The 27,716-nt window shown below is 39.0% G+C and overlaps 1 protein-coding gene across 1 annotated transcript in view; it reads left to right on the top strand.

The window, feature by feature from the left end:
* Nucleotides 1-27,716, top strand: part of LOC126469900 (inositol 1,4,5-trisphosphate receptor) — a 345,163-nt gene that overhangs the window by 299,143 nt on the left and 18,304 nt on the right. The window contains exons 43-46 of the mRNA XM_050097248.1: nucleotides 7,024-7,204; nucleotides 10,248-10,346; nucleotides 23,192-23,352; nucleotides 23,446-23,611. Of these exons, the coding sequence (XP_049953205.1) occupies nucleotides 7,024-7,204; nucleotides 10,248-10,346; nucleotides 23,192-23,352; nucleotides 23,446-23,611 (607 nt within the window). The remainder of the gene's footprint in view (nucleotides 1-7,023; nucleotides 7,205-10,247; nucleotides 10,347-23,191; nucleotides 23,353-23,445; nucleotides 23,612-27,716) is intronic.

Here is a 27,716-nt window from a genome sequence, read left to right on the forward strand (position 1 = left end):
AAATCTCATGAGAAGATCCCATTACAGTGAGAAATGTCTTTGTTTTAATAATGTCCACCCAAAATCCTGTTTCATGTCTGTGACACTATCTCCCCTGTTTCTCGATAATACAAAATGTGCTGCCCTTCTTTGAACTTTCTTGTTGTACTCCGTTAATCCTTTCTGGTAAGGAACCCACACCATGCAGCAGTACTCCTAAAGAGGACAGACAAGTGTAGTGTAAGCAGTCTCTTTAGCAGATCTGTTGCATCTTCTAAGTGTTCTGCCAATAAAACGCAGTCTTTGGTTGGCCTTCCCCACAACATTTTCTCTGTACGCTTTCCTATTTAAGCTTTTGTAACTGTAATTCCTAGGTATTTAGTTGAATTTATGGCCTTGAGATTTGACTGATTTATTGTGTAACGGAAGTTTAATGCATTCCTTTTCCCACTCATATGGATGACATCACACTTTTCATTATTTAGGGTCAACTGCCATTTTTGCACCATACGGATATGTTACCTAAATCATTTTGAAGTTGATTTTAATCTTCTGATGACTTTGCTACACAATAAACATCATCATCATTTGCAAACAACCTAAGATGGCAGCTCAGATAATCTCCTATATCAGTTACATAGATAAGGAACAGCACAGGGACTATAACACAACCATGGGGAATTCCAGTAATCACTTATGTTTTACTTGATGGCTTTCCATCAGTTACTACAAACTGTGACCCCTCTGACAGGAAATCATAACTCCATTCACATGAATGAGACTATATTCCATAAGCACACAATTTGATTAAAAGCCATTTTGGAATTATGGTGTCAGAAGCCTTCTGGAAATCTAGAAATACGGAATCAATTGGAAATCCTTTGTTGGTAGCACTCAGTACTTCCTGTGAGTAAAGAGCTAGTTGTGTTTCACAAGAACGAAATTTTCTAATCCATGTTGACTGTGTGTCAATAGACCATTCTCTTCTAGGTAATTCATAATGTTTGAACATAATAAATGTTCCAAACTCCTGCTGCATATCAACAGTAATGATAATGGCCTGTAATTTAGTGGATTACTCCTATTACCCTTCTTTGAATATTGGTGTGACCTGTGCAACTTTCCATGCTTTGGGTACAGATCTTTTGTTGAGCGAGTGGTTATATATGTGCTGCATCAACGTACTCTGAAAGGAACCTAATTGGTATACAGTAAGGACCGGAAGACTTGCTTTTATTAAGTGATTTAAGGTGCTTCACTACTCTGAAGTTATTTGCTTCTAAGTTACTCACATTGGCAGCTGTTCTCAATTGGAATTCTGAAATATTTACTTTGTCTTCTTTGGTGAAGGAATTTCGGAAGGCTGTGTTTAGTGACTCTACTTTAGCAGCACTGCCATCGATAGTATTTCCATTGCTGTCGCTATCGTGCAGAGAAGGCATGGATTGTCTCTTGCCACTAGCATACCGTACATACGACCAGAATCTCTTTGGATTTTCTGCCATGTTTCAAGACAAAGTTTCACTGTGGAAACTATTATACATTGAAGTCCATGCTAAATTTCAAGCTTCTGTGAAAGGTTGCCTATCTTGTGGGTTTTGTGTTTGTATATATTTGGCATGCTTTTTTTGTTGTTTCTGCAACAGTGTTCTGACCTGTTTCGTGTACCATGAGGCATCAGCTTTGTCCTTTGTTAATTTATTTGGTATAAATCTCTGATCCCCCCCCCTCCATGAACCATGGACCTTGCCGTTGGTGGGGAGGCTTGTGTGCCTCAGCGATGCAGATAGCCTTACCGTAGGCACAACCACAATGGAGGGATATCTGTTAAGAGGCCGGACAAATGTGTGGCTCCTGAAAAGGGGCAGCAGCCTTTTCACTAGTTGCAGGGGCAACAGTCTGGATGATTGACTGATCTGGCCTTGTAACACTAACCAAAACGGCCTTGTTGTGCTGGTACTGCAAATGCCTGAAAGCAAGGGGAAACTACAGCTGTAACTTTTCCCGAGGGCATGCAGCTTTTTACTGTATGGTTAAATGATGATGGCGCCGTCTTGGGTAAAATATTCCGGAGGTAAAATGGTCCCCCATTCAGATCTCTGGGCGGGGACTACTCAGGAGGATGTCATTATCAGGGGAAAGGAAACTGGCGTTCTACGGATCGGAGCGTGGAATTTCAGATCCCTTAATTGGATAGGTAGGTTATAAAATTTAAAGAGGGAAATGGATAGGTCAAAGTTAGATATAGTGGGAATTAGTGAAATTCGGTGCCAGGAGGAACAAGACTTGAGATGAGGTGAATGAGTGCGGGTAAGCTACTACATGAATGAGTGCGGGTAATCTACTACAAACAGCATAGTGAACGCATTATTGAAGCCAAGATAGACATGATGCCCACGCCTACCACAGTAATACAAGTTTATATGCCAACTAGATCCGCAGATGACGAAGAGATTGATGAAATGTATGATGAGATAAAAGAAATTATTCAGATAGTGAAGGGAGATGAAAATTTAATTGTCATGGGTGACTGGAATTTGATAGTAGGAAAAGGAAGAGAAGGAAGCGTAGTGGGTGAATATGGAATGGGGGCAAGAAATGAAAGAGGAAGCTGCCTGGTAGAATTTTGCACAGAGCATAACTTAATCATAGTTAACACTTCGCTCAAGAATCAGGAATGAAGGTTGTATACATGGAAGAGGCCTGGAGGTACTGCAAGGTTTCAGATAGATAATATAATGGTAAGACAGAGATTTAGGTCAGATGTGGACTCTGACCACAATCTATTGGTTATGAACTGTAAACTGAAGAAACTGCAAAAACATGTGAATTTAAGGATATGGGACCTGCATAAAATGACAGAACCAGAGGTTGTAGAGAGTTTTAGGGAGAGCATTAGGAAATGATTGACAGGAATGGGGGGAAAGAAATCAGTAGAAGAAGAATGGGTAGCTTTGAGGGATGAAATAGTGAAGACAGCAGAGGGTCAAGTAGGTAAAAAGATGAGGGCTAGTAGAAATCCTTGAGTAACAGAAGATATATTGAATTTAATTGATGAAAGGAGAAAATATAATAATGCAGTAAATGAAGCAGGCAAAAAGGGAATACAAACGTCTCAAAAATAAGAGAGATACGAAGTGCAAAATGGCTTAGCAGGAATGGATAGAGGACAAATGTAAGGATGTAGAGGCATATCTCACTAGGAAAATTAAAGAGACCTTTGGAGAAAAGAGAACCACTTGTATGAATATAAAGGGGGGGAGGGGCAGCAAGAAGGGCATCTCGCCACCCTATACCACTGTCATTGCCAAATATAGATTAACGTGCCAGTCTAGTGCATATATGGGATAAGGACAGGAAAAAGTTGAGGGATATAGAGGAATTTAAGGGCAAAGTTTAAACTGATTGTAAATCGCACTCTGGAAAAATGTGTGCACGTATGTGGATTAAAGATGGAAAAGACCCATCATGGTTAAACAACAAAATTTAGAAATGCCAAGGAAGCAGAGATTGCTGCACTCTTTGTTCAAAAAATTACGTGGTAAAATATCAGCAGGCAATTATTAGTAAAATTTTGTGTGTCTATAAAAAATCAATGTGTGAAGCATATAGCAGGTTCCACCAACATAGTTCAGCGAAAGATATTTCAAAGGACGTGAGAGAAATCTGATCCTATGTAAAATGGGCTCGAGGGCTTCTATTCAGTCATTTGTAGACCAATCTGAATTGGCAGTAGATGACAGCTAAAGGAAAGCTGAAGTTTTAAATTTTGCATTTAAGAAATCATTCATGAAGGAGTATTGTACACACACACACACACACACACACACACACACACACACACACACACACACACTACATTTGACTGTCTCGCAGACTGCCATATGGAGGCCATAGTAATAGCTAATAGCTATTCTAGCATAGAGAAGCAACTGAAAGGGCTGGAAGCAAATAAGTTGTCAGGTCCAGGTGGAATCCCAGTTTCGTTTTACAGAGAGTATTTTTCAGCATTGGTCCCTTACTTAGCTTACATTTATCTCAAATCTCTTGCCAAGTCCCAAGAGATGAAAAAGCACAAGTAGTGCCTGTAATTAAGAAGGGTAAAACAGTGGACCCATAAAATTACAGATCACTAATCTTAAAATTGGTTTGCTGCAGAATTATTGACCATATAGTAATGTACTGGGAGAGTAGCATGTGCACACTTCAAATCCCTGTCATGCCTGCCAACCTGCTATGAGACAGAGGAAATAACTATCTAACGCTTCTTTCCCACCAAGGGGTAAATGAAGCACTAAACATTAGTAGATAATCCTCTATTGAGGGGAGTGATTGTCCACCTTTGCATTTATACCCTTATCTGCACATTTTAAATTTAAACAATCGGTCAGTGAAATTCAGTCAGTAAATAAAAGAAAGACATAAAATATATGAAGCAGGATCCATCGACACAAAGATATAAAATGAAATATGTGAGTTCTTATGATATCAAGAAATAACTGGAATTGGTTCGATTTCATACCAAAACAAATTGAACTGGTCATGCAGCTACTGATAACTCAACCACTGAATAAGAGCAGTCAGAACTCTGTCAGTTTAAATTTAAAACATTAACTCCCAAAAATGCCTTACTCTGCACGGTATACATGTGTGGCACTTTGCCACTTAAACAATCTTACCAGATCAGTGTCCATTGCAAAAGGCCTCAAAAAAACCTCTCCGTGCGCTCAGCTCAGCCAGTTATTCTAGTTAAAAGTCCATCTGCAGCAAACCACATTTGATCACAAATGGTTATTTGTGCTTCACATTTTAAATATATCCACTGAAAATCATTTAGAACCAATATTTAAATTTCATTCATACATTGTTATAAAATTTACTCCCCCTGCCTCCCACTGGAATCGACACACAAATATGGTATTGTATTTTGGGGTAAAATTCTTCCCATTCTCAAAGAATATTTCTGGCTCAGAAATGGGCAGTTCGGGCAATAAGTGGTGTAAGTTCGTGAACCTTTTGTCGACCCCTCTTCACTAGTCTGGATACTCGAAATTGGCCTCTCAATGTATATGTTCTTTACTGTCATTTCTTGTTAACAATATCAGCTTATTCCCAAGAATTAGCAGCTTTCACTCAGTTAATACTAGACAGAAACCCAATTTGCATTTGGATCGCACTTCCTTGACTCTTGTGCAGAAAGGCATGCAAAATATACTGCTGCATCCATTTTCAAAAAGCTACCACAAGAATTCAAAAATCGTAGCAGTAATCAGTGTGCTTTCAATTCACAACTGAAGAGATTCCTCATGGGTCACTCCTTCTATTCTGTCGAGGAGTTCCGTGAAAAATTAAGCTGATTCCTATTTCATATTGTTGATTGCATTTACATAAACTTATGGACTGTCTTTTTTTTTATTTGTTACTACTTTTATATTGTGATTTCGTGTACTGATATGTTCCATGACTTTGGAGATTTACTCCTCACTTTAGTTCTATGGAACTAGAGGTGTAAAATAAATAAACTAGTCAAGACTAGTACTTTATTTACTCCTGCCATTTCAACACTATGTTCTTCAAATGTGTTACTTTCCAATACAAATATTCAACTGTTCATACAATAAATGTGCAATCAAATTTTATCACAATCACCAGCACAGAACCTTAACTGTTTCACAGTGGATAATATTTATGCTTTTTGTTTGTAACAAACTAACTTAATTTATTCTGTTGTCAATATACTTATTATCTTCAGAGTCTCATGCATTCACAGTTGTGATTTTAAGAGTATTGGCTACATATTGTATTGACGCTTATATTTCCAAATCACTTTCCTCCGTTCTTTTTCCACAAAATTCCACACAGTACTCGTGTTCAGCAGATGATGCAGTGCAGTAGCTGTGATATCTGTGTTATTATGTAACACTGTCACACATTATCTATAAAATAAATTTCCTTCAAACAGAAAAGCTTCTGTCCACAAATCAGCTTGTATTTATAAAACATTGCTATTGCAAAACTTGGCTTGCCCTTTTCTAACAGGATATCCTGTCAACTATGGATGAAGGGCAGATTCCAGAATTCCAAGATTTCCAGAAAGCATTTGACACAGTAGTCTATTGCAGTCTGTTAACAAAGGCTGGAGCACACAGAATAGGTTCCCTGGTATGAGTGGCTTGCAGGCTTTGTAAGTAGCAGAACCAAGTATATTGTCCTTGATGGGAGTGTTCATCAGAGACAAGGGTTTCACCAGGAGTTCTCCAGGGAAATGTGATAGGAAGCTCTTCTTCTTTGTATACATAAATGATCTGACAGATGTAGTGAACAACAATCTTTGACTTTTCACTAATGACACTGCAATATGTGGGAAAGTATTGTCAATGAATTGCTGTAGGAGAATACGAGGTGAATTAGGTAGAATTTCAATTTGGTGTGATGAATGGCAGTTTGCTATAAATGTAGCAAAATAAAGTTACTGCAGATAAGTAAGAATAGCGATCCTCTAATGTTCAAATTCAGTATTAGCAGTGTGCTGCTTGACATAGTCATGTCAATTAAATATGTGTGTGTAATGTTGCTGTGTGATATGCAATGGAACAAGCATGTAAGGCTGGTAGTAGGGAAAGGGTATGGTTGACTTTGGTTTAGTGAGATAATTTTAGGAAATTGTTGCTCATATATAAATGAAACTTCCTGACAAATTAAAACTGAGTCCTTTTTGAGCAAGGCATGGAGGAGACATGTCATGGAATTTATGTTGAAGCGGTCTACTGAGAGATTATAACTTTGCAGGGGGTGATGAGGAATGCTAAAATTGCTCAGTAAGCAGAGTTGTGTGCACAGAAGCTAAGATTTAGGTGGGAGTTATAGACTAGCATATAATTTTAAACTGTCAGGAAGGTTCATAATAATTCTCATTTGCCAACATCAAGTGTTTTTATATAATTATAATGCTATGTTTTGTGGTGCTCAGGCTGATTTACTAATTCTATATTAAAAGCTTGTAAATTTATTTGTTGCTGATGCTTACAAAATTTCTCATTGCAGCTGTTCGATGTTGTTTACCGTGAAGAAACATTATTAAATGTAATAAGATCTGTAACTCGGAATGGTAGATCTATTATATTGACAGCAGTTCTGGCTCTCATCTTGGTATATATGTTTTCAATCATTGGATACATGTTCTTCAAAGATGATTTCTTACTAAATGTTGATAAAGATGTTATACGTAAGTATGAGTTTCTTATAAATAATTTCAGTTTTTGCTTGACAATACAGTAGATGTTAGTTCTTTCCATTGTAACTTGTGTGGTGTATCTTGCATAATCTGTTAATGTACAACAAGACAAAGATTAACACCTTTTCTTCATTTCTTTATATTTTTACCAGCACTGTAAAAAAATGATTATGTAATAAGTATGGACATACAAAAATTATTATTATTGTTGTTGTTATTTACTGTAGTAGCATGGTTTTAATTGATCACTCAGCAATTTTATCACATTTGTACTTAGTGCACAGGGGTCCTTACACATTTTAAGAAAGCCATCATGGAATCACACTCAAAGTTGCAGCTGATTTACAGGTTATTACACTGGACTAGGTTTGAACTTTGCTCGTCACCTTTCAGCATGTAACAGAGTCGTGTAAACCTTTGCTTACATCTGGCATAACAAGCATGCACCTTCATCATTGCTTTTCAGATTTCATAAGTGTCCATGAATGTTATTTCCTGGGAACTCTGGGCTATGTCGTAAATGCGCTAAAATCTCTGGTACAAAGGACGCTAACTTTCTTGGACATTGATCATTAGGTTCATTGATAGTGAAACGCCTGTTAGTCAGATCTTTTCTTCATTCTTTTGGTCTAGGGCATAAGTGACAATTGACTTTTTCTTTCTTCCTGACTGTCACTTCTTCCTTCTCAAGATTCATTCTAAAATATTACCCTACATTTCCTGTTTGTACTTCATTCACCACAAAATGAAATACATCGGTAATGATTTTCAACTGCTGTTTCTCCATTTGAGTAAACAAAAATGGTTTTAGCATGTATTAGTCACTTACCAGCTGATATTGCAACAGATGTTTGGTGAACTCGAGCATATTATGCAGATCATACAGTTTGGATTTCAGAAGAGGTGATCTACTGATAATGCCAGGTACATGTTCACTCACTAGATTTTACAAGCACTAAATAATAAAATAGTGCCGGTTGGTATTTTCTGCAACATCTCTAAGGTATTTGACTGTGTGAATCACAGTATTTTCCTAGATAAATAGACATTTTATGGGATTGATGGTATAGTCAACCAATGGATAATGCCATGCCTAACCAAAATAATGCAGAAAGTTGTACTTAGTAATTCAAGCAATACAGTCCAGGGACAAAATTCTTACTTTGGAGGAATCACTTACGGGTTCCCTCAAGGTTCAACCTTAGATCCACTGCTGTTCATCATATATGTAAAAGATCTTCTGTCTAATATACAACAAGTAGAATTAGTTCTTTTTGCAGGTGTCACTAGTATTGTAATCAATCCAAGCATATGTACAGAAACAGAAGAAATGTTAAACGAAGTTGTTAAAAGTATCATTGACTGGTTTCCTGCAAGTGGTTTCATCCTCAATTTTAAAAAGACACAACATATTCAGTTCTACACATTTAGGGGTACCACACCAATGATAAGTGTAACACATGGTCAGGAAATAATAGTGTGGAAACTTCAAAATTCTAAGTTGTCCATATTTGTGCTTAGAATCATTGCAGATCTTGGGGAGAAACAAGTCAGTAAGATGACATATTTTGCAGATTTTAATTCAGTAATGTCATGTGGTATAAAGTTCCATAGAAACTCAACTAAGTCTTAAGTCTTAATTGTTCAAAAACATTCTCTAAGAATTGTGTGTGGTGCTCGCCCACAATCATCTTGTAGAAATGTGTTTAAGGAGTTGGTCATTCTGACTACTGCTTCACAGTAGATTTATTCCCCCATGAAGTTTGTTGTAAATAATCTCCTACAGTTCAAAAGGAACAATTGTGTACACAATTACAATACCAGAAGGAAAAATGACAGTCATTACTCCACATTAAGGTTGTCCTTAGCAAAAAAAAAAAGGGTTGCGCATTGCTTCAACATAAATTTTTGATCACACACCCAGCGATATAAAAGGTCTGACAGACAGCAAAGTAAAATTTGAAAAGAAATTGAGAAAGTTTCTCCTTGACAACTCATTCTATTCTGTAGAATTTCTGTTGCTGTAATGTGTAAAAGATGATGGGTAGGAATTACTAGCTTACATCTGTATATATTTTTTGTAATAAAAAAATTTAAAAGAATATTAAAAAACCTTAGAAGTGTTCAGAATGTTACCGTATGTGCAAACTAATTTGTGATGTGAGTGTGAAATGACCTATTCCACATCCTTACGATCTATCGTGCAAAATGGTCCATGGACATGTAACTAAGTAATTGACTAACTAAAGATAACAGCAATGTAATTGCCCTGGAAGAATAACTCTTTTCCATGTTTTTTAGACTAGGATTTTTCCTCTTGCGATAAACTTTGCATTGCATAATGAACCATAAAAGTATTACAAAATCAAATAACATTTTTGCAGGGAAGAGTACAGTGCACAATGATGCTACAGACTAAAATAAAAAAGATCAGAAAAATTGTTGTCAAATTGTAACAAGTGCTGAAATATGCTCATTGTAAGTAGCAACGTGATCCTCACATTGTGCAACTTCATTAGAGGTGTGAACAAGATCTGTTGGTAGCCGTGTCAATCTGGTGGTGGGCTAGGACATTCTTCATACTCATTTATCCACCACTGAGAGGGCGCTGTAGTAAACAGTTTTTAGATACTATTAGCCTGACTAGAGACAGTTAAATAACAAATCTGTGGTAGAAAAAATCAAAAACATTCCATTTTGGGCTTTGCATCAGGAATTCTTTTGTAAAGTGTGTGACACTTTCAATTTCACCTTATACATCTTTGGCATTAGATTGTAATGCTTAAAATATTGTGCCAAGAATGTTCCTAGCATCATATGTTTCATTAAAATACAAACATTGGAAGGCGTTTATGCCCGCAGCATAACGTAGGTTTTGAGAAGAACATCGAAGCTAAGTTTTTAAACTTGCATTCTGTACCTATTAACAGCTCAGCTTCTTCAGTGTACATTAAGTGGTTTGTTTTAGTTGTAAACTGTACCATTACTATTAAAGGCACTATTTGCAACAATGAAATATAAAAACTCTTTACAGCTGCTCAAACCTCTCACTGTTCGGGGCATGGGGCAAGAAGTACTGAAAGTTGCACTTCTGACAGAAATTGTGACATCACTTCAAGACACAAAGGAGATGGTAAGTTTTAAAATCTGTAAGTGGGATGGATCATCATATGTCCCTTTGGAAAATGTTGTGGTGTTGGTGGTGTTGGTGGTGGTGGTAGTGGTAGTGGTAGTGGTAGTGGTGGTGGGTTTAGGGTGGGGTTAGGGGCACTTATGTCCATAATATTAAGATGTGCTTCAATACACTATATTTCAGTATGTTTATTTTAGCACTGGTGCATATTCGGACAGGTGTTAAAATGATTTTACAAAGTAGTTAATAGTATCTCGTGTGCACTGATCAGCCAGAACATTATGACCACTGACCTACTATCGATATAAATCATCTAAGTGATAGCAGTGTAACCTGGTGAGGAATGACTGCTAGTCAGATACATGCACGGTGCATGTAGTATCAGTGAGCACGTGGAATGGATACAAGCTGGTGGCAGCTCCATTATGCTTTGGGAAAATTCATATGGGCATCTATGGGTCCAGTAGAGCTAATGCAAGGCACTATGACAACCAAATGATGACCAAGGAGTATCGTACATGGTTGCAGACCGCGTACACCCCTTCGTGACAATCACGTTTCCCGACAGCAATGGCATTTTTCGACAAGATAATGCGCCATGTCACAAGGCTAGGAGTGTGACGGAGTGGTTCAAGGAACACACTGGCAAATACCAATTGATGTGCTGGCCACCTGTTCACTTTCACCTGTCTCCTCGGAATTTATGGGAATTAGGTGACTTCTGTATGCAGGTGTGGTGCCAACTCCCTCCAGCGACCTACTGAAGCCTCATTGCTTCCGTATGATGATGTGTCACCACTGTTACCTGTGCCAAACATGGACATACTGGCTATTAGGTAGGTGGTCATAATGTTCTGGCAGATTAGTGGCTTTACTAATACTACACCTCCAGGAGGTTTTTATTTATTATCAGGGCACCATTTGTTTACTGAACACCCTTCTGTAGGGCAAGAATACAGAATGTCTTGATTTGTTACAGCATTTTGAAAATACTGTACAATTGTAAAATGATTATTTGTTCAAATTCTTAGCAACAAGAACTGTCATATGATTTTACCACTTAAGAAGTATTTTTTAAGAGTTACAGAACATCAAGTACATATACACTCTTTTTGTTCTCTCACTTGTGCCTGACTGGGGTTAGTAGCTGTCACCCCCAAAGTGGGACCAATGGTAGGGAGTGTCAAGGATGTCAGGTGTGTGCATGGGAACACGAGCAAAGACAGCTGTAATTGTCTCCTTATGTCAGATTAATGGCATATTGTGGGCGCGCGCGCACGCATGCATCTAATCCCCCCCCCCCCCCAACACACAAAAAAATTTCAGGCGACAAGAGGGCAAGGGAACAGCTTTGAGAGTTACCTCTTTAAACCACAATCTACATCTTCAACTATATTTCGCAAGCCACCTTGTGGTGCATGGCAGAGGGTACTTAATGTTCCACTGTCACTTCTTCCCTTTCCTGTTCTACTCTTGATTTGTTCACTGGAAAATTGATTTCCCGTAATCCTCTGTGTGAGTTCCAATCTCTCTCATTTTTATCTTTGTGGTCTTTTTTGCAAGATATTAGGAGTAAGTAGTATTTTGCTTTATTCGTCTTGGAACACACACTCTCTGAACTTAAACAGTGCTCTTCTTTGGATATTCTCTATTTCCTCTCTATGCCGACTAGCAAGACTCGAGTATTGGTCAAATGAGGGTTTCGTGAGCTACCACCTCTGTTGTCAGACTAAATTTTCTGAGGATTCTTCCAGTGAATCTAAGTTGGGCATGTGATTTTCCTGCAGTTAGTTTTATGTGGTCATTCTGCTTTAAATAATTCCGTACACATTCTCCTACATATTTCATGAAAGTAACTGCATCCAGTGATTGTGCAGCAATCGTGTAGTCGTACAATAGTGGGTCTTTTTGTCTATGTTATATGCAGCATGTTGCATTGGTTTATGTTGACAGACAATTGCCACTCCTCGCACCAAGTGTCAGTCATCTGCAGGTCTTCCCCCATTTCACTACAATTTTCAAGCTCGGTGACTCCTCTGTATACGACAGCACCATCCGCAAAAAGCCTCGTGGAACTTCTGATGTCTACTGTATCGTATAACTAATGGTCCTATAACACTCCCTTGGGTACACCTGCACTTATTTTTATGGCTGAAGACTTCTCTCCATTGGAAATAACGTACTATGTTCTGTTTGCTAGAAACTCTTCAATGCAGTCGCAGAGTCGGTCTGATATACCGTGAGCTTGTATTTTGTTTATTAGGCAGCAATGTGGATCTTTACTGAATGCCCTGTGGAAGTTAAGGAACATTGCATCTACTTAGGTGTCGATATCTTCCCCCTCCTGGATTTCACGTACAAACAGAACGAGCTGGACTTAAAACTATCATTGTTTTCAGAACCCAAAATTCCTACAGAGGAGATCTTCAGTCTCCAGAAATGTTATAATGTGTGAGCATAAAATATGTTCCAAAATTTTACAATCAACCAACATCAGAGATAGAGAGGCCTATAGTTTTATCCATATGTTCAACAACCCTTCTTGAAACCAGGAATGACCTGTGCTTATTTCCAGTCGAGTCCAATCCAATCCAATCCAATCCAATCCAATCATTAGGAACTGTTCACTCCTCCAGAGACTTACAGCACACTGCTTCTAGAAGATGGGCAAGGTCTTTATAATCTATGCAGAATCATGCTGCTATCCTATCAGGTCCAGTGGCTTTCCCTCTGTTGAGTCATTTCAGTTGCTTTTCTCACCCATGGTCACTTATTTCTATAACAGCTGTTTTTTATTCATGCAACAATTTGAAGGAGGCATTACAGATAATCTTCTGTGAAATAGTTTCAGAAATAGACATTTAGTATTTCAGCCTCTTTTGTGTCATTCTCCATTTCAGTGCCTTTATGGTCACAGAGTGTCAGGACAGATACCATTCATTCATTTACTGAGCTAATATATGACCAAAACTTATAACGATTTTCTGTCAAGTCAGTAGAGAGAATTTGGCTTTTTGAAGTCACTGAATACACCATGAGTGGCTCTCCTTACACTAATTTGGCTTCATTTAGTTTTTGTTTGCCTGTGAGACTTTGGCTACGTTTAAATTTGTGGTGAAGTTCTCTTTGCTTTCGTAACGGCTCTGTAAGACAACTGTCAAATGCTGATGGGTCTTTTCCATTCTTCACAACTTTGCTCGGCATGTATCTATAGTGTATCGTACAATGCTTATGAACTTGGTCCATAGATATGCAATGTTGTTAGTGGTGGGGATGAAATTTTCGTGGTGACTGCTCAGGTGATCTGAAACCTGTTTCTTGTCGAAATAGGGATACCTCACTACCTTTCTTTCTATCCCTGTTTACAGCCATATTCAGTGATGCTGTAATGGCCTTACAATAACTGATTCCCTGTTCTACATTGACTGAGTCTAAAACTTTGGTTCTGTTTGTTATCAGCAGATATAAGATGTTACCTTTACAAATCGGTTCTCTTATTAAATAGTTAAAAATAATTTTTGGATAAGGCATTTGGTAATAAGTATCCCTGGCATAGAGAAACAGCTGAAAGAATTGAAAACAAATAAGTTGCCAGGTCCAGAGGGAATCCCAGTTCAGTTTTACAAAGAGTACTCTATGGCATTGACCCCTTACTTAGCTTGAATTTATCACAAATCTCTCACCCAGTGCGGAGTCCCAAGTGAGTGCAATAAAGTGCAAACGACTCCAGTATGTAAGAAGGGTAAAGGAATGGACACGCAAAAGTACAGACCGATATCTTTTAACTGCGGTTTTTTGCAGATTCCTTGAATATGTTCTCAGTTTGACTGTAATAAATGTACTTGAGAGGGAAAAGCTTTTTTCCACAAATCAGCATGGTTTTAGAAAGCATCGCTTGTACAAAACTCAGCTTGCCCTTTTCTCTCATGAGGTCCAGAGAACCATGGATGAAGGGCGACAGACACAATTCGTATTCCAAGATTTCTGTAAAGCATTTGACATGACGCTACATTGTCAACTGTTAACAAAGGTACAATTGTACATAATAGATCCTCAGGTATGAGTGGGACTCGAAGACTTTTTAAGTAACAGAAACCTGTATGTTGTCCTTGATGATGAGTGTTCATCAAAGACAAGGGTATGGTTAGGAGTGTCCCAGGGAAGTGTGATAGGACTGCTGTTATTTTCTACGTTCATAAATGATCTGGTGGACAGGATGAGCAGCAATATGCAACTGTTGACTGATGATGCTATGGTGTACAGGACAGTGTCATCATTGAGTGACTGTAAGATGATATGAGACAACTTGGACATAATTTCTAGGTGGTATGATGAATGGCAGCTAGCTCTAAATGCAGAAAAATGTAAGTTAATGCAAATGAATAGGAGAAACAAACTTGTAATGTTTGAATACAGTGTGCTGCTTGACACAGTCACATCTATTAAATATCTAGGCATAATGCCGCAAATGCATATGAAATGGAGCGAGCATGTAAGGATTGTAGTAGGGAAGGTGAAAGGCAGACTTCAATTTATTGCAAGAATTTTAGGAAAATGTGCATTTGTAAAGAAGACCTCATATAGGACTCTATTATGACCTGTTCTTCAATACTGCTAGAGTGTTTGGGATCTCACCAGATTGTATTAAAGGAAGACAACAAAGCAGTTTAGAAGCGGGCAGCTAGATTTGTTACCAGTAGGTTTGAACTATACGCAAGTATTACAAAGATATTCCGGGAATTCAAATGTGAATCTCTGGAGGGAAGGTGATGTTCTTTTCGAGGAGCACATTGGAGAAAATTTTGAGACCAGCATTTGAAGCTGACGGCAGAAAAATTCTACTGCCACCAATGTATATTTCACATAAGGACCATGAAGATAATTATGGCTCTGACCGAGACATATAGATAATACTTTTTTCGTTGCTGATTTGCGAATGGAACAGGAAAGGAAATGATTAGTAGTGGTATAAGGTACAGTCCACCATGCATCATGTGGTAGCTTGCGGATTATGTATGTAGATGTAGATCAATTTCACACAATTCTCTGTCCCTACTATCTGCCCTAATCACTGTAGTCTCCCAGTTTATAGCTGGTAAGTTGGCATCATGACTTAATACTATAACATTACCAGGAAATTTACATGAAATATTCTTAAAGTTTCCCCTCAAGTATTCTGCCACTACTGATCCTGATGCAGGGCATCTATAAACAATACCATGGTTGATCCACCTTTAGCAGCACCCAAATTATCTTCAGCCAAATCATTTTGCATTCACAATCTGTACTAATCTCACTATTCTCCCCCCCCCCCCCTCCCCCTCCTTTCTCTATATACACACCCCTGCCAACAGCATTCAACCTGTCTTTGAAATGTACATTTAGTCAGATATAGGATTTCATTGCTATTGACATCTGGTTTCAGCTAGCTCTCTATCCCTATAATTCTGTGGGCATTGTTACTGTTTATAAATTAGACTATTTCCAGGGCCTTTCCATAGGTTCTCCTGCAGTTAGCTAATACTATAGTAACATTTTCTTTTTCCAAACTCCTATGATGAATGCTATCTTGTCTGGAATCACAACACATCTTATCGGGCTTGTGGAGAGAAGTCTGTATCCTAAAAAAACAAATACGTGCATGCCACACATACTCCACTACCCTAGTACCTCTTCCTGTGTGTAGTGCACACCTGACCTACTAAGAGGGGTTGTACAGTTTTCCACCTGCATCCAAGATTGTTACAAAATCGTCTGAGCATATGGTTTAAGACTTCCACTCAGCTCCAAATTAGAGGACCATGATCAGTTCTAGAAATGATGCTAACAAAATAGTAGTTCTACTTCCATCACACAAACAAGGCTGGCTGTCTTCACCAAAACCAGCCAGCCACTTGTAGGAACCAAGAATGGCCTCTAAGCCCAGGCATCATTCGTACTGATGTGAGCGTTGATTGGCAGCCAGGAGCACCCAGCATGCTCAGTCACTGCCAGCAAAGCCCTTGCACAGTTTTGATCAGCCGCCCTCCCTTCCCCTCACCTCCCCCCCCCCCCCCTTCTAAACTAAAAACATAGTGAACAATGGCTTTCCTTCTTGACATGCTTGCTATTTCCATGAGGGGCTCCATTGTCCACCTAACATTGAAACTCCCACTGACAAGCAGTCCTACCCTCTGCACTTTTTGGATGTTTCAGTAAGATCGCCAACAACCGCAATAGCCAAGGTGTCCGGTGCTGGATCAGAAGTACTTTCAGCAGTGGATAGTATCTCAAACCTGTTTTAAGATGTAAGGGGACAGCTATGTGGCCAGTACCCACTTTCATTTTTCTGCTCAGAGATTCACGACCCTGCCACTGTTTCCCTGTCACTGTGAGGTAAGCGTCGACCAGCCACAACACGCAAGTTGGAAGGTACAATGGCACCAGGGATCGCAGGCGACACTGTAGACCCCATAGGAACCAAACCAATTGTCTCAAGTGCCCCAACGCCATCACAGCCCAGGGGAGCAGTCTAAGCCTGTCGACCATTGTCAACACAGCTTCCAGCTGTTTATAGACAATGGCCAATTCCCCCTGCATCCATACACAATACGTTAATTCACAATCCATCTCTAATCTGTTTTGGTCTGTACACCAGATAGTGAACACTAACCCAAGAAGTTAAACTCACTCTACACAAAAACTATGAAAACTATTTACAAGAAAATAAATAGCATTGCTAGAGTAGATAAATAAACAGCTACTTTTCACTTCTACTCAGAAGCACGTAAGAATACCTACAAACTAAAAGGTGTAAACAATCTATGTACAAACAGTTGGTGGCAGCGGCTGCTGCTGCTGCTGCTGCTGCTGCTACTGCTGCTGTGATGATGATGATGATGATGATGATGATGATGATAATGATTATCACCATTCTGATTGTAGAATTATGTAAAATAAATGACAGAAAATGACTAGAAGAGTGGTGAGATACATGCACTTGCGGACATTGGCAGCAGAAATCACAAACAGAATTCAAGTCCTGAGCAGTACACACAACCTCCCCCTCCACGCTCCTTCCCCTCCCCCTTTCCCTATCTGGAAAAACGTTCATTTAATTCGTCACCTGTGTGATGTTCTTATACATTTCTGTACTATCCAACATGAAACACATCCATCAGGTATGGCAGTGTGCAATTTCTTTGTCACAGGTGATGCAATGATAGTTTGGCTAGAAATTGCGGAGGGTAATTGACAATAGCTGTCTATGTAAAACTGGTAGCTACCTATAACCATGAGTGGCAACAGCTTTTGCCATTAGGCTAACCATTTGGGATGATTGTGAAGTGGAACTCTCAATTTCACAGTCTGAATGAAATTATTCCCTAGTTCAAGAAAACTACTTACAGCAATATATCGTTCTTTCTCCAGTTGTAGAAAAGATTCTCCGTTCTAATAAATTAGTCACCTTATACAGGGCTATTACAAATGACTGAAGCGATTTCATAAATTCACTGTAGCTCCATTCATTGACATATGGTCACGACACACTACAGATACGTAGAAAAACTCATAAAGTTTTGTTCGGCTGAAGCTGCACTTCAGGTTTCTGCCGCCAGAGCGCTCGAGAGCGCAGTGAGATAAAATGGCGACAGGAGCCGAGAAAGCGTATGTCGTGCTTAAAATGCACTCACATCAGTCAGTCATAACAGTGCAACGACACTTCAGGACGAAGCTCAACAAAGATCCACCAACTGCTAACTCCATTTGGCGATGGTATGCGCAGTTTAAAGCTTCTGGATGCCTATGTAAGGGGAAATCAACGGGTCGCCCTGCAGTGAGCGAAGAAACGGTTGAACGCGTGCAGGCAAGTTTCACGCGTAGCCCGCGGAAGTCGACGAATAAAGCAAGCAGGGAGCTAAACGTACCACAGCCGACGGTTTGGAAAATCTTACGGAAAAGGCTAAAGCAGAATTCTTACCGTTTACAATTGCTACAAGCCCTGACACCCGATGACAAAGTCAAACGCTTTGAATTTTCGGCGCGGTTGCAACAGCTCATGGAAGAGGATGCGTTCAGTGCGAAACTTGTTTTCAGTGATGAAGCAACATTTTTTCTTAATGGTGAAGTGAACAGACACAATGTGCGAATCTGGGCGGTAGAGAATCCTCACGCATTCGTGCAGCAAATTCGCAATTCACCAAAAGTTAACGTGTTTTGTGCAATCTCACGGTTTAAAGTTTATGGCCCCTTTTTCTTCTGCGAAAGAAACGTTACAGGACACGTGTATCTGGACATGCTGGAAAATTGGCTCATGCCACAACTGGAGACCGGCAGCGCCGACTTCATCTTTCAACAGGATGGTGCTCCACCGCACTTCCATCATGATGTTCGGCATTTCTTAAACAGGAGATTGGAAAACCGATGGATCGGTCGTGGTGGAGGTCATGATCAGCAATTCATGTCACGGCCTCCATGCTCTCCCGACTTAACCCCATGCGATTTCTTTCTGTGGGGTTACGTGAAAGATTCAGTGTTTAAACCTCCTCTACCAAGAAACGTGCCAGAACTGCGAGCTTGCATCAACGATGCTTTCGAACTCATTGATGGGGATATGCTGCGCTGAGTGTGGGAGGAACTTGATTATCGGCTTGATGTCTGCCAAATCACTAAAGGGGCACATATCGAACATTTGTGAATGCCTAAAAAAACTTTTTGAGTTTTTGTATGTGTGTGCAAAGCATTGTGAAAATATCTCAAATAATAAAGTTATTGTAGAGCTGTGAAATCGCTTCAATCATTTGTAATAACCCTGTATATCATGCAATTACTGTTAATTCCTGAACTGTGAAATAATACCCTCATAATAGAAAGTAAAGTATGACAATGAGCATGAACCACAAGTTTTGCTGTTGCTAATGACATGAACGCTTCAAAGAGATTTTGGGATTGCAGCTGGTCGTCATAAACTTCACTCCATGATTTTCAACTGCTCACTTACAAGTCATCTTCAGGTGAGCCATCAAACACTAATGAAGACGTTCTCTTCTCCACCATATATAACGCCCTGTGATAGTATTGCCATGCATGCGTCAGAATCACGGTGACAGAAGGAACACACTGCCCAGCAGGAGCACCCTCGCTAGTGGAACTGCAAGGAGTCTTCAGCATTGAAACTTCCTGGCAGATTAAAACTGTGTGCCCGACCGAGACTCGAACTCAGGTCCTTTGCCTTTTGCGGGCAATTGCTCTACCAACTGAGCTACCGAAGCACGACTCACGCCCCGTCCTCACAGCTTCACTTCTGCCAGTATTTCATCGCCTACCTTCCAAAACACCGGGCATGAGTCGTGCTTCGGTAGCTCAGTTGGTAGAGCACTTGCCCGCGAAAGGCAAAGGACCCGAGTTCGAGTCTCGGTCGGGCACACAGTTTTAATCTGCCAGGAAGTTTCATATCAGCACACACTCCGCTGCTGAGTGAAAATCTCATTCTGGAAGTCTTCAGCATTGCCACACACTGCAGTCATCGGAGTATCCTGTCATCTTTGGAGCAAATCTCAGAGGCAACGGGATCCCATGCATTATCCAGCTGGTAGGCACTGTCCTGGTTCATTAGATTTTCCGCAATGCATATTTCGGCAGGTTGTTTTATAATGGAGTCCAAAAGAAATGTTACCGTGGCCAAAATTGTTTTGTCATACTCCATTGAATGTCTGCTGGAAACACAATTTTCCGCGATTGCAGACTTGCTGTGTTGCAGAACACGAGTGCAATGTTTATGTTCTGTGCAATATTTTTCCATTGTGCATGTTGTGTGTCCTATATAGTCTCTACCACACTGGAAAGGTATTTTGTAAATTCCCACCTTCCGCGATAACAAATTATCCTTCACTGGTCCTAGCAGGTCGGAAACCTTAGATGGTGGCAGAAAATCACTTTCATGTGAAAATTACGAAGGATTCTTGCTGTTTTGAAGGAAATGTTTCCAGTGAATGGAAGAAAAGCTAGGGACTTTGATGGTGCATTCTCTAATTTGTCCACTTCTCAGTCCTTGGTTTTAGCTGAAAATGCCCTGTTAATTTGCCAGATTTAGTATCCATTGTCTCTGAAACTGTTCATAAATATGCAAGCTCTTTAGGTAAACTATGTGCATCTGACACTGTATGGACCCTATGTACAATGGTTTTGAGCATACTCGTGATTTGGAAGGGTGATGGCAACTTGAAGAGTGCAAGTACAAATCAGTGTGAGTGGACATACGGTAAACAAAGTTTCTCACAGAGCCATCACTTTTCCATCTAACCAAAACATCCAGGAATGAGAGACAACCACTGTTCTCTAATTCCATAGTAAATTCAATGTTCTCATGAATGGAGTTAAAATGATGTAAAAGCTCCATTACTTATCTTGTATGTGGGGCCACACTATGCTGATTCAAGTGCTCTTTCCTCAAAATCCTCCAAAAAAATGTTAGACACCAGGGGAGACTGGTGGCTAACTTTTTTATTGAGGATTTTGAGGAAAAAGTACTTGAATCAGTGGTTCTTAAACCAACTGTTTTTTGGAGGTATATGGATGATACTTTCATAGTGTGGCTCCACAGAGAAGATAAGTTAATGGAGATTTTACATCATCTTAACTCCATTCATGATAACATTTGATTTACTATGGAATTAGAGATCAGTGGTTGTCTCCCATTCCTGGATGTTTTTGCCTAGACCGAAGAGTGACGGCTCTGTGGGACACATAGTTTACCTTAAGTCCACTCTCACTTATTTGTACTTGCACTCTTCAAGTTGCCATCACTCATCCCATACCATGAGTGTACTCAAACTCCTTGTACCCAGGGCCCATACAGTGTCAGATGCAGATAGTTTACTTAAAGAGCTTGCACATTTATGGACAGTTTCAGAGACAGTGGATACCTGACCCAGCAAATTAACAGGGCATTTTCAGTCAAAACTGAGAAGTGGATAAAGAGGAGAATGCGCCAGCAAAGTCCCTGTCTTCTCATCCCTTCATTGGAAAAATTTCCTTCAAAATAATTTGAATCCTTAGTAATGTTCACATGAAAGTGATTTTCTGCCCATCACCTAAGATTTCGGACCTGCTGGGATCAGTGAAGGACAATTTGTTATTGCGGAAGGCGGGAATTTACAAAATGCCTTGCCAGTGTGGTTGGGCCTGTATAGGATAAACACCACGTTGCACAGAACACAAACGTTTCGCTCACCTTCTGCAACCCAGCAAGTCTGCAGTTATGGAACATTTTATCTTCAGCGGACATTGAATGGAGTACGACAAAACATTAATTTTGGCCACAGCAACATCTCTTTGGGACTCTGTTATAAAAGAATCCATTGAAATATGCATGACGGGAAATCTAATGTACCAGGACAGTGGCTACCAGCTGGATAATGCATGGAATTCTGTCGTCTCCGAGATTTGCTCCAGATGAAAATGCCAGAATACTCAGATGACTGCGCCGAGCGTCAGTGCCGTGGACAGCTGATCCTTGCAGTTCCACCAGCGAAAGTGCTGCCACCGAGTGGTGTGGTCCTTCTGTCATCGTGATTCTGATGCATAAATGGCAATACTATCAGCATGCTATATAAGGGGGAACAGAGAATATCTTTGTCAGTCTTTGGTGGCCCACCTGAAGATGACTGAAGTGTTCAGTTGAAATATCTTGGAGTGAAGTTTATGCTGACAGGCTGCAGTCCCAAGATCTCTTGGAACATTTAATTTGCTGGGATGATTTTAAATTTCATGTGTAACCGCTTGTCATTCATGCTCAGCCATTTCAGAAATGCTTCCGACCTGGTCAGAAAACCCATGACAATACCCATTTGGATCTCGGATAAATCTCTCTCCATTTCCTCATTACGACAACAACTGCACTGTTTTCTGTACCCCCACCCCAACACACTTTATCTACCCTGCACTGCTAGTGCTGCCATCTGTCGGTGGATGTTGCATGTTGACATCAAACATAGGCATTGGTCACATTGATGTGACTGGACCATGTAATTCTGTTCAGAGCATTCTTTAGTATTAATTTGTTCTGGTATCATTACAAAAGTAGAGTTTAGCCATTCTGTTGGGATGGTAAAAAAGGAGCAACAATCACCATTAACATTCAAAATGGATAATAACTGATCTTGAACAGGTTCTTGACTTTAATTTTACCTGCATGACAGTAACAGTTGAAATGGTTATATTACTGTGAAGATGAGGGCAATAGGAAAGAACCCCATCAGTTCCCTAATAGAAATTATGATGCTAAAGTTAACAGAAATTCAGGAGACATTTAGTGGTCCCTGTGTTCCTTTATAAAATAACTGCTTGGAATGCTGAAAGCATGTTCCAAGAAGGTTAATTTGACAGTAATGAAACTACAGATATAATTAAAGTAAGGGAGGAAAAGGGAGAAAGGCTAAAAAAAAATCACTTTGGGAATCAGGAAGAAGCGTAATGAACAGAATAAATGTGTGTGTGTGTAACCTAAATGGTGATTTCAACCTACTTGGAGAGGGAGGTGTGTGTGTGTGTGGGGGGGGGGGGGGGGGGGGGAGTTTGACAAATTTCTATCACCTTGATGGAATAACAACACAGTCTGAGTAATCGATGGAATAACAACACAGTCTGAGTAATCTATGACAGCATCCAGATTTGTCAAACTATATAATACATCCTACAGCTTGAAAGCATATTATTAACAATCAGTTTGTATGTTTTAATTTTCTGTTTCATTTAGTTGGAGTTATTTTTCTTTTGTGCCTTTTTCCACCATTTGAGGAATCAGCCTACTAATTCTAAGGTATGTTTTAAAATTTTGTGAGATGTTTTTCCTGATCTCCCAATAGGTCACATCTACCATGAAGGTGTAGCTGAACTTGTAACAGTATCAGGCGAAGTGAAAGAAAGATCTTGTGACTCATTGATTATGTGTATTGTTACAACACTGAACCAAGGCTTAAGAAATGGTGGGGGAATTGGTGACATCTTACGAGCTCCAAGCAGTACTGTAAGTTGAACATTTACATTTCTTTTGCAAATGACATTCAGAAACGGTCACATTTAAATTACAAAAGAAGTAATGCTTTGTATTCTGTTTCAGGAACCTCTGTTTGTGGCAAGAGTCGTGTATGATCTACTATTTTACTTCATTGTTATTATTATAGTGTTGAACCTGATCTTTGGTGTTATTATTGATACTTTTGCCGACCTCAGAAGTGAGAAACAACAAAAGGAGCTAATACTTAAAGACACTTGTTTTATATGTGGTAAGTGTGAATTTATATAGTTTCTAATATGTATTAGAAATGTGCTGTGGGAATCATATATTTAAATATTAAGTGGCATTAGTAGCTCCCATCTCACCTATGTGAAATTTTCAAGCTAAGGGCAATTAGTTTGGTTTGTTACTAGGAATTATCATCATAATGTGACACCCTATTCTGACAAATGACTTTCAACTTGTACTGTATCCCACTACACTTTATTGTGAAACAATTTGATCAACTAATTTTGTTGGTAATGTCTTGAATAAGCAGAATAGATAGTTTTTATAGCTTTCCGAGAAAAACTCAACCATTAGAATTCTTCTAATCTCTGTATTATTTTAAGTGTCGGCTCATAATGAAACAAGCAACTGGACAGTATTTTGGACTGTTATGTGTGCATGTGATTTGAGGCTTTATCGGAGATATTATTACTGCTCAGGACAGTCACAGAAGTGTTTTTCCAGTTATGTTGATGCATTTATCTGAGACTTCAGTCATTTATACTTTATAACATTATTCATATTGGATGTAAATTTTGTGCTTTTCATAGATTTTTGTCATTGTGTCTTTCCTTCTAACACTGCGCAGTTCCTATTCAGTTGTTTATTGTTTAAAAGTGACTCATTGAACTGCTCAAAATCAATGCCTATTACTTTCATTAGTGCAATAGCCAGTGTTAAATCATACTAATATATTGCTACACCCTTACATACAGTCCCTTAAAAATAAATCATCTCATCTGTCAACTGTGGGCTTACAGTAAGATCTCGCTAATCTGCCCTCACTGGGACTGGGAGCATGGCCAGACTGCAAAACAGGCCGGATTTTGAGGTGAACACTTATAACATCACAATACAGTAAATAGAAACTTTAATTTTCAACTGGAAAGACTGTCTGCAATATTGTTCCATGTTAATAATAGTAAAAAAATGAAAAGAAAAAGTCGACTTGCCAAAAAATCTTACATAAAAGCGAAGTGTACAGTAGTGTCTGTATTGTAAAATACATCTGTATCATACAGTAAGATGATGATACCATAAGTCGAAAGTTTAACAACTGTGCATACCTTATTACAGTACTGGATTGACACACAACTAATTTTTCACATAACTGTTTAAAACATAAGAAATCACCTGGTAAAAACTGTTCTATTCTTAAACAGGATTAAAAAAGAATGTAACGTTCTTTTCCTTAACAGATGACAGTCTTGATTTTGCCATGATGATCTGCAGTTTCCTAATCCTCAAAATGTTTACTGGGAGAGGTGTAGTACTTTGGTCAATGCATTGAAGGACTTTATCAAATGCATTCATCTCTATGTCGTACTTGAGCTGAGTCGAGATGTAGTTTCAGTATCTTCATTATCTTTCTCATTCTCATGAGCTGTTAGAGTTACAGATTCTGTGTTTGCTCATCTGTTCATTCTCCTTCCGTTGTGCAGTTAACCTCAGCTGTAGTTATCCACTCGTATCAGTGGGCTCAAAGTCCGGTTCTAAAGTTTGCAAAACCCTCACAATCACTGGAGTGTCTACGCCTTGCTTTCATCACTTATTGCATGAGCTGTTTCACCTTAATTCTCTTCACATATTTCTTGTGATTTTTCTTCTTTGTTTTCATTCATTTTTGGCCACAGTTTGCGCAAAGATTTTTTGAGCATTGATGCCGACATTTCTTCCCAAACATAAGCAATTGTACAATTTACATCTTTTATATTTATGCTTCCGTGTTGTGTCCTCTCTAAAATAAGTCCAATGTATTATCAACAACATTGCCTCTTCAGCCACTCAGTGATCCCCTGGTTTATGAGATGAATTAAACATGTTACATTGGCAAGAAGAAAAGTTCTATTTCATCTTTTTCAAATTCTCCTTCAGAATGATGAGATGTCTCATTGTTGAGTATAAATATGGCATGTTTAAGGAGCTTTTTTTTCCTTTTAGGTGTTTTGTAATGACAGGAATAAACTAATCATAAAATCATTTGCTAAAGAGGCTGGATTCCATCTATGTTGACATCTGGTTATGATAATCCCTTATTAATGTTTTTGGTAGCCCTTAGTTTTACTTCCTTCCGATGACAAACAGTGGCATCTTGTGATTGCTATTATCATTACTACAGAGATCACTAGGTGCATTTTCTCCAGCAGGAGTTCTTGTAGGGACCATTTTGTAATTCAAGCCATACTCACCAATGTTATAAATTTGATCACGGGTCAGCTTAAACTGTTTTAGATATTTTTATTACATTTTCCTCTAGTCATTTAAGTCTCATTTTTATCTATGATAATGATGGAATCTGAAGAAATGAATTAAAATTTGTGCTACAGCCAGGACCTGCACCTGGGTCTCCTTGCTTACTAGACAGGAATGCTAACCATTACACCACTGCAGCACTATGGTTAACATTGCTGCATGGACTATCCAAGTCCAGTGCCCTCCCCAACACAAACTTTAATTCATAACTTTAGCTTATTTTCCTCCTCCTAAGTAAGTTTTCAAATTTTGGAACAAATTCATTTGCAGCTGTTTCAGCAGCAGACAACTTCTCACTCAATATAATTACTGTATTTTTTGAATGCCATGTCATTTTTTCCACCAATGTAGCCAGCCTTCACTAGTTGTAAATTATTGATTTTCATTTTCTTTATCCAATTTTTTCATACAAATCAATGCCTTTTCTTTTATATGTCCAGACAATGGAGTTGTTCTTCTTTTCTGCTGCTCAAATCACACGATCAAGGCATTGTCTAGAATTTCACTTTTAGGCCTCTACAATATCTTGCGTATTTTCAATCCGTCTAATCATCAATCGTCATTGTACAGTTTTCCTTTTTTTTTTAATACATGTCTAGTTCCATAGGACCAAATTGAGGAACAAATCTCCAACATCATAAAACTTATCAGTACATGAAATTACAATATATAAGTAATAACAGAGAAAATAAAATGTTTGAGCCCTCAAAAAAAAGAAAAAAATCCATAAGTTTATGTAAATGCAAACAACAATATAACACAGGAATCAGCTTAATTTTTCAAGGAACTTCTCGACAGAATAGAAGGAGTTATCCATGAGGGAACTCTTCAGTTTCAATTTGAAAGTGCATGGATTACTGCTAAGATCTTTGAATTCTTATGGTAGCTTACTGAAAATGAATGCAGCAGTATACTTCATGCCTTTCTCCAGAAATTTTGTAGGCACTTGTCATAGTGTGGCATAAGTTTTTGTATGTCTTCTTCATTGAAGGTTGCCACCTGTGTATTCAACCATGTGCTAACATGTTCTTTCAGCTCATCATCATTGTTGAAGTGTTGACTACCAAGGACAGATTTTAGGTGTAAAAAGAGATGAAAGTTGCTAGGAGCAAGGTCCAGGCTGTACGGAGGATGATCAAACGCGTCCCAATGAAATTCCCATAAGAGTTGTTTGGTCACATTCGCTGTGTGAGGTCGGGCATTATCGTGGAAAAAAACACCACCTTTTCACAGTAATCCTCGGTGCTTGTTCTGTATTGTGTGGTGCAATTTCTTAATGGTCTCGCAGTAACCATGTTCATTGATTGTTTGGCCTCATGGTAAGAAATCAATCAGCACAATGTCTTTTCTTTCCCAAAAAACAGTGCACATGACTTTTCGAGGTGTCAAGATTTGCTTAGGCTTAACCTTCATTGTGGATGAAGTGTGCCTCCGTTCCATTGATTGCCATTTTGTTTCAGGGGTGTCGTACGATACCCAAGTTTCATCCCCTCTGAAGTCAGAGTTATGGGACCTATAAATAACAAGAATTAGAAGTTTAGTTTCACTAAATTCAATGCCCCTGCACAACATTCAAATACCTATTAGTGCAGTGCCGTGATGCGCCTACAGGCTCAAATAGAATACTGTTTTTTACATACATGACTACTCCCCCACTTTGCTAGGAACTCCTTGAAAAACAAGACAGCTAATCTGTATCCTGGTAAAGGAAGCCTTAGAATTGTCAAATTATTTAAGTGATGCTCTGTTATACCAATCATCTCAGAGTCAACATCTGGAAGCAGTTCACTAACTTTATCTCCCTAATACCTTGTATATGTTGATGAAAGATGCTAATTCCTTCACTACTTGGA

Source organism: Schistocerca serialis, chromosome 3 (genome assembly GCF_023864345.2).
Source record: "Schistocerca serialis cubense isolate TAMUIC-IGC-003099 chromosome 3, iqSchSeri2.2, whole genome shotgun sequence".
NCBI classification, from domain to species: domain Eukaryota; kingdom Metazoa; phylum Arthropoda; class Insecta; order Orthoptera; family Acrididae; genus Schistocerca; species Schistocerca serialis.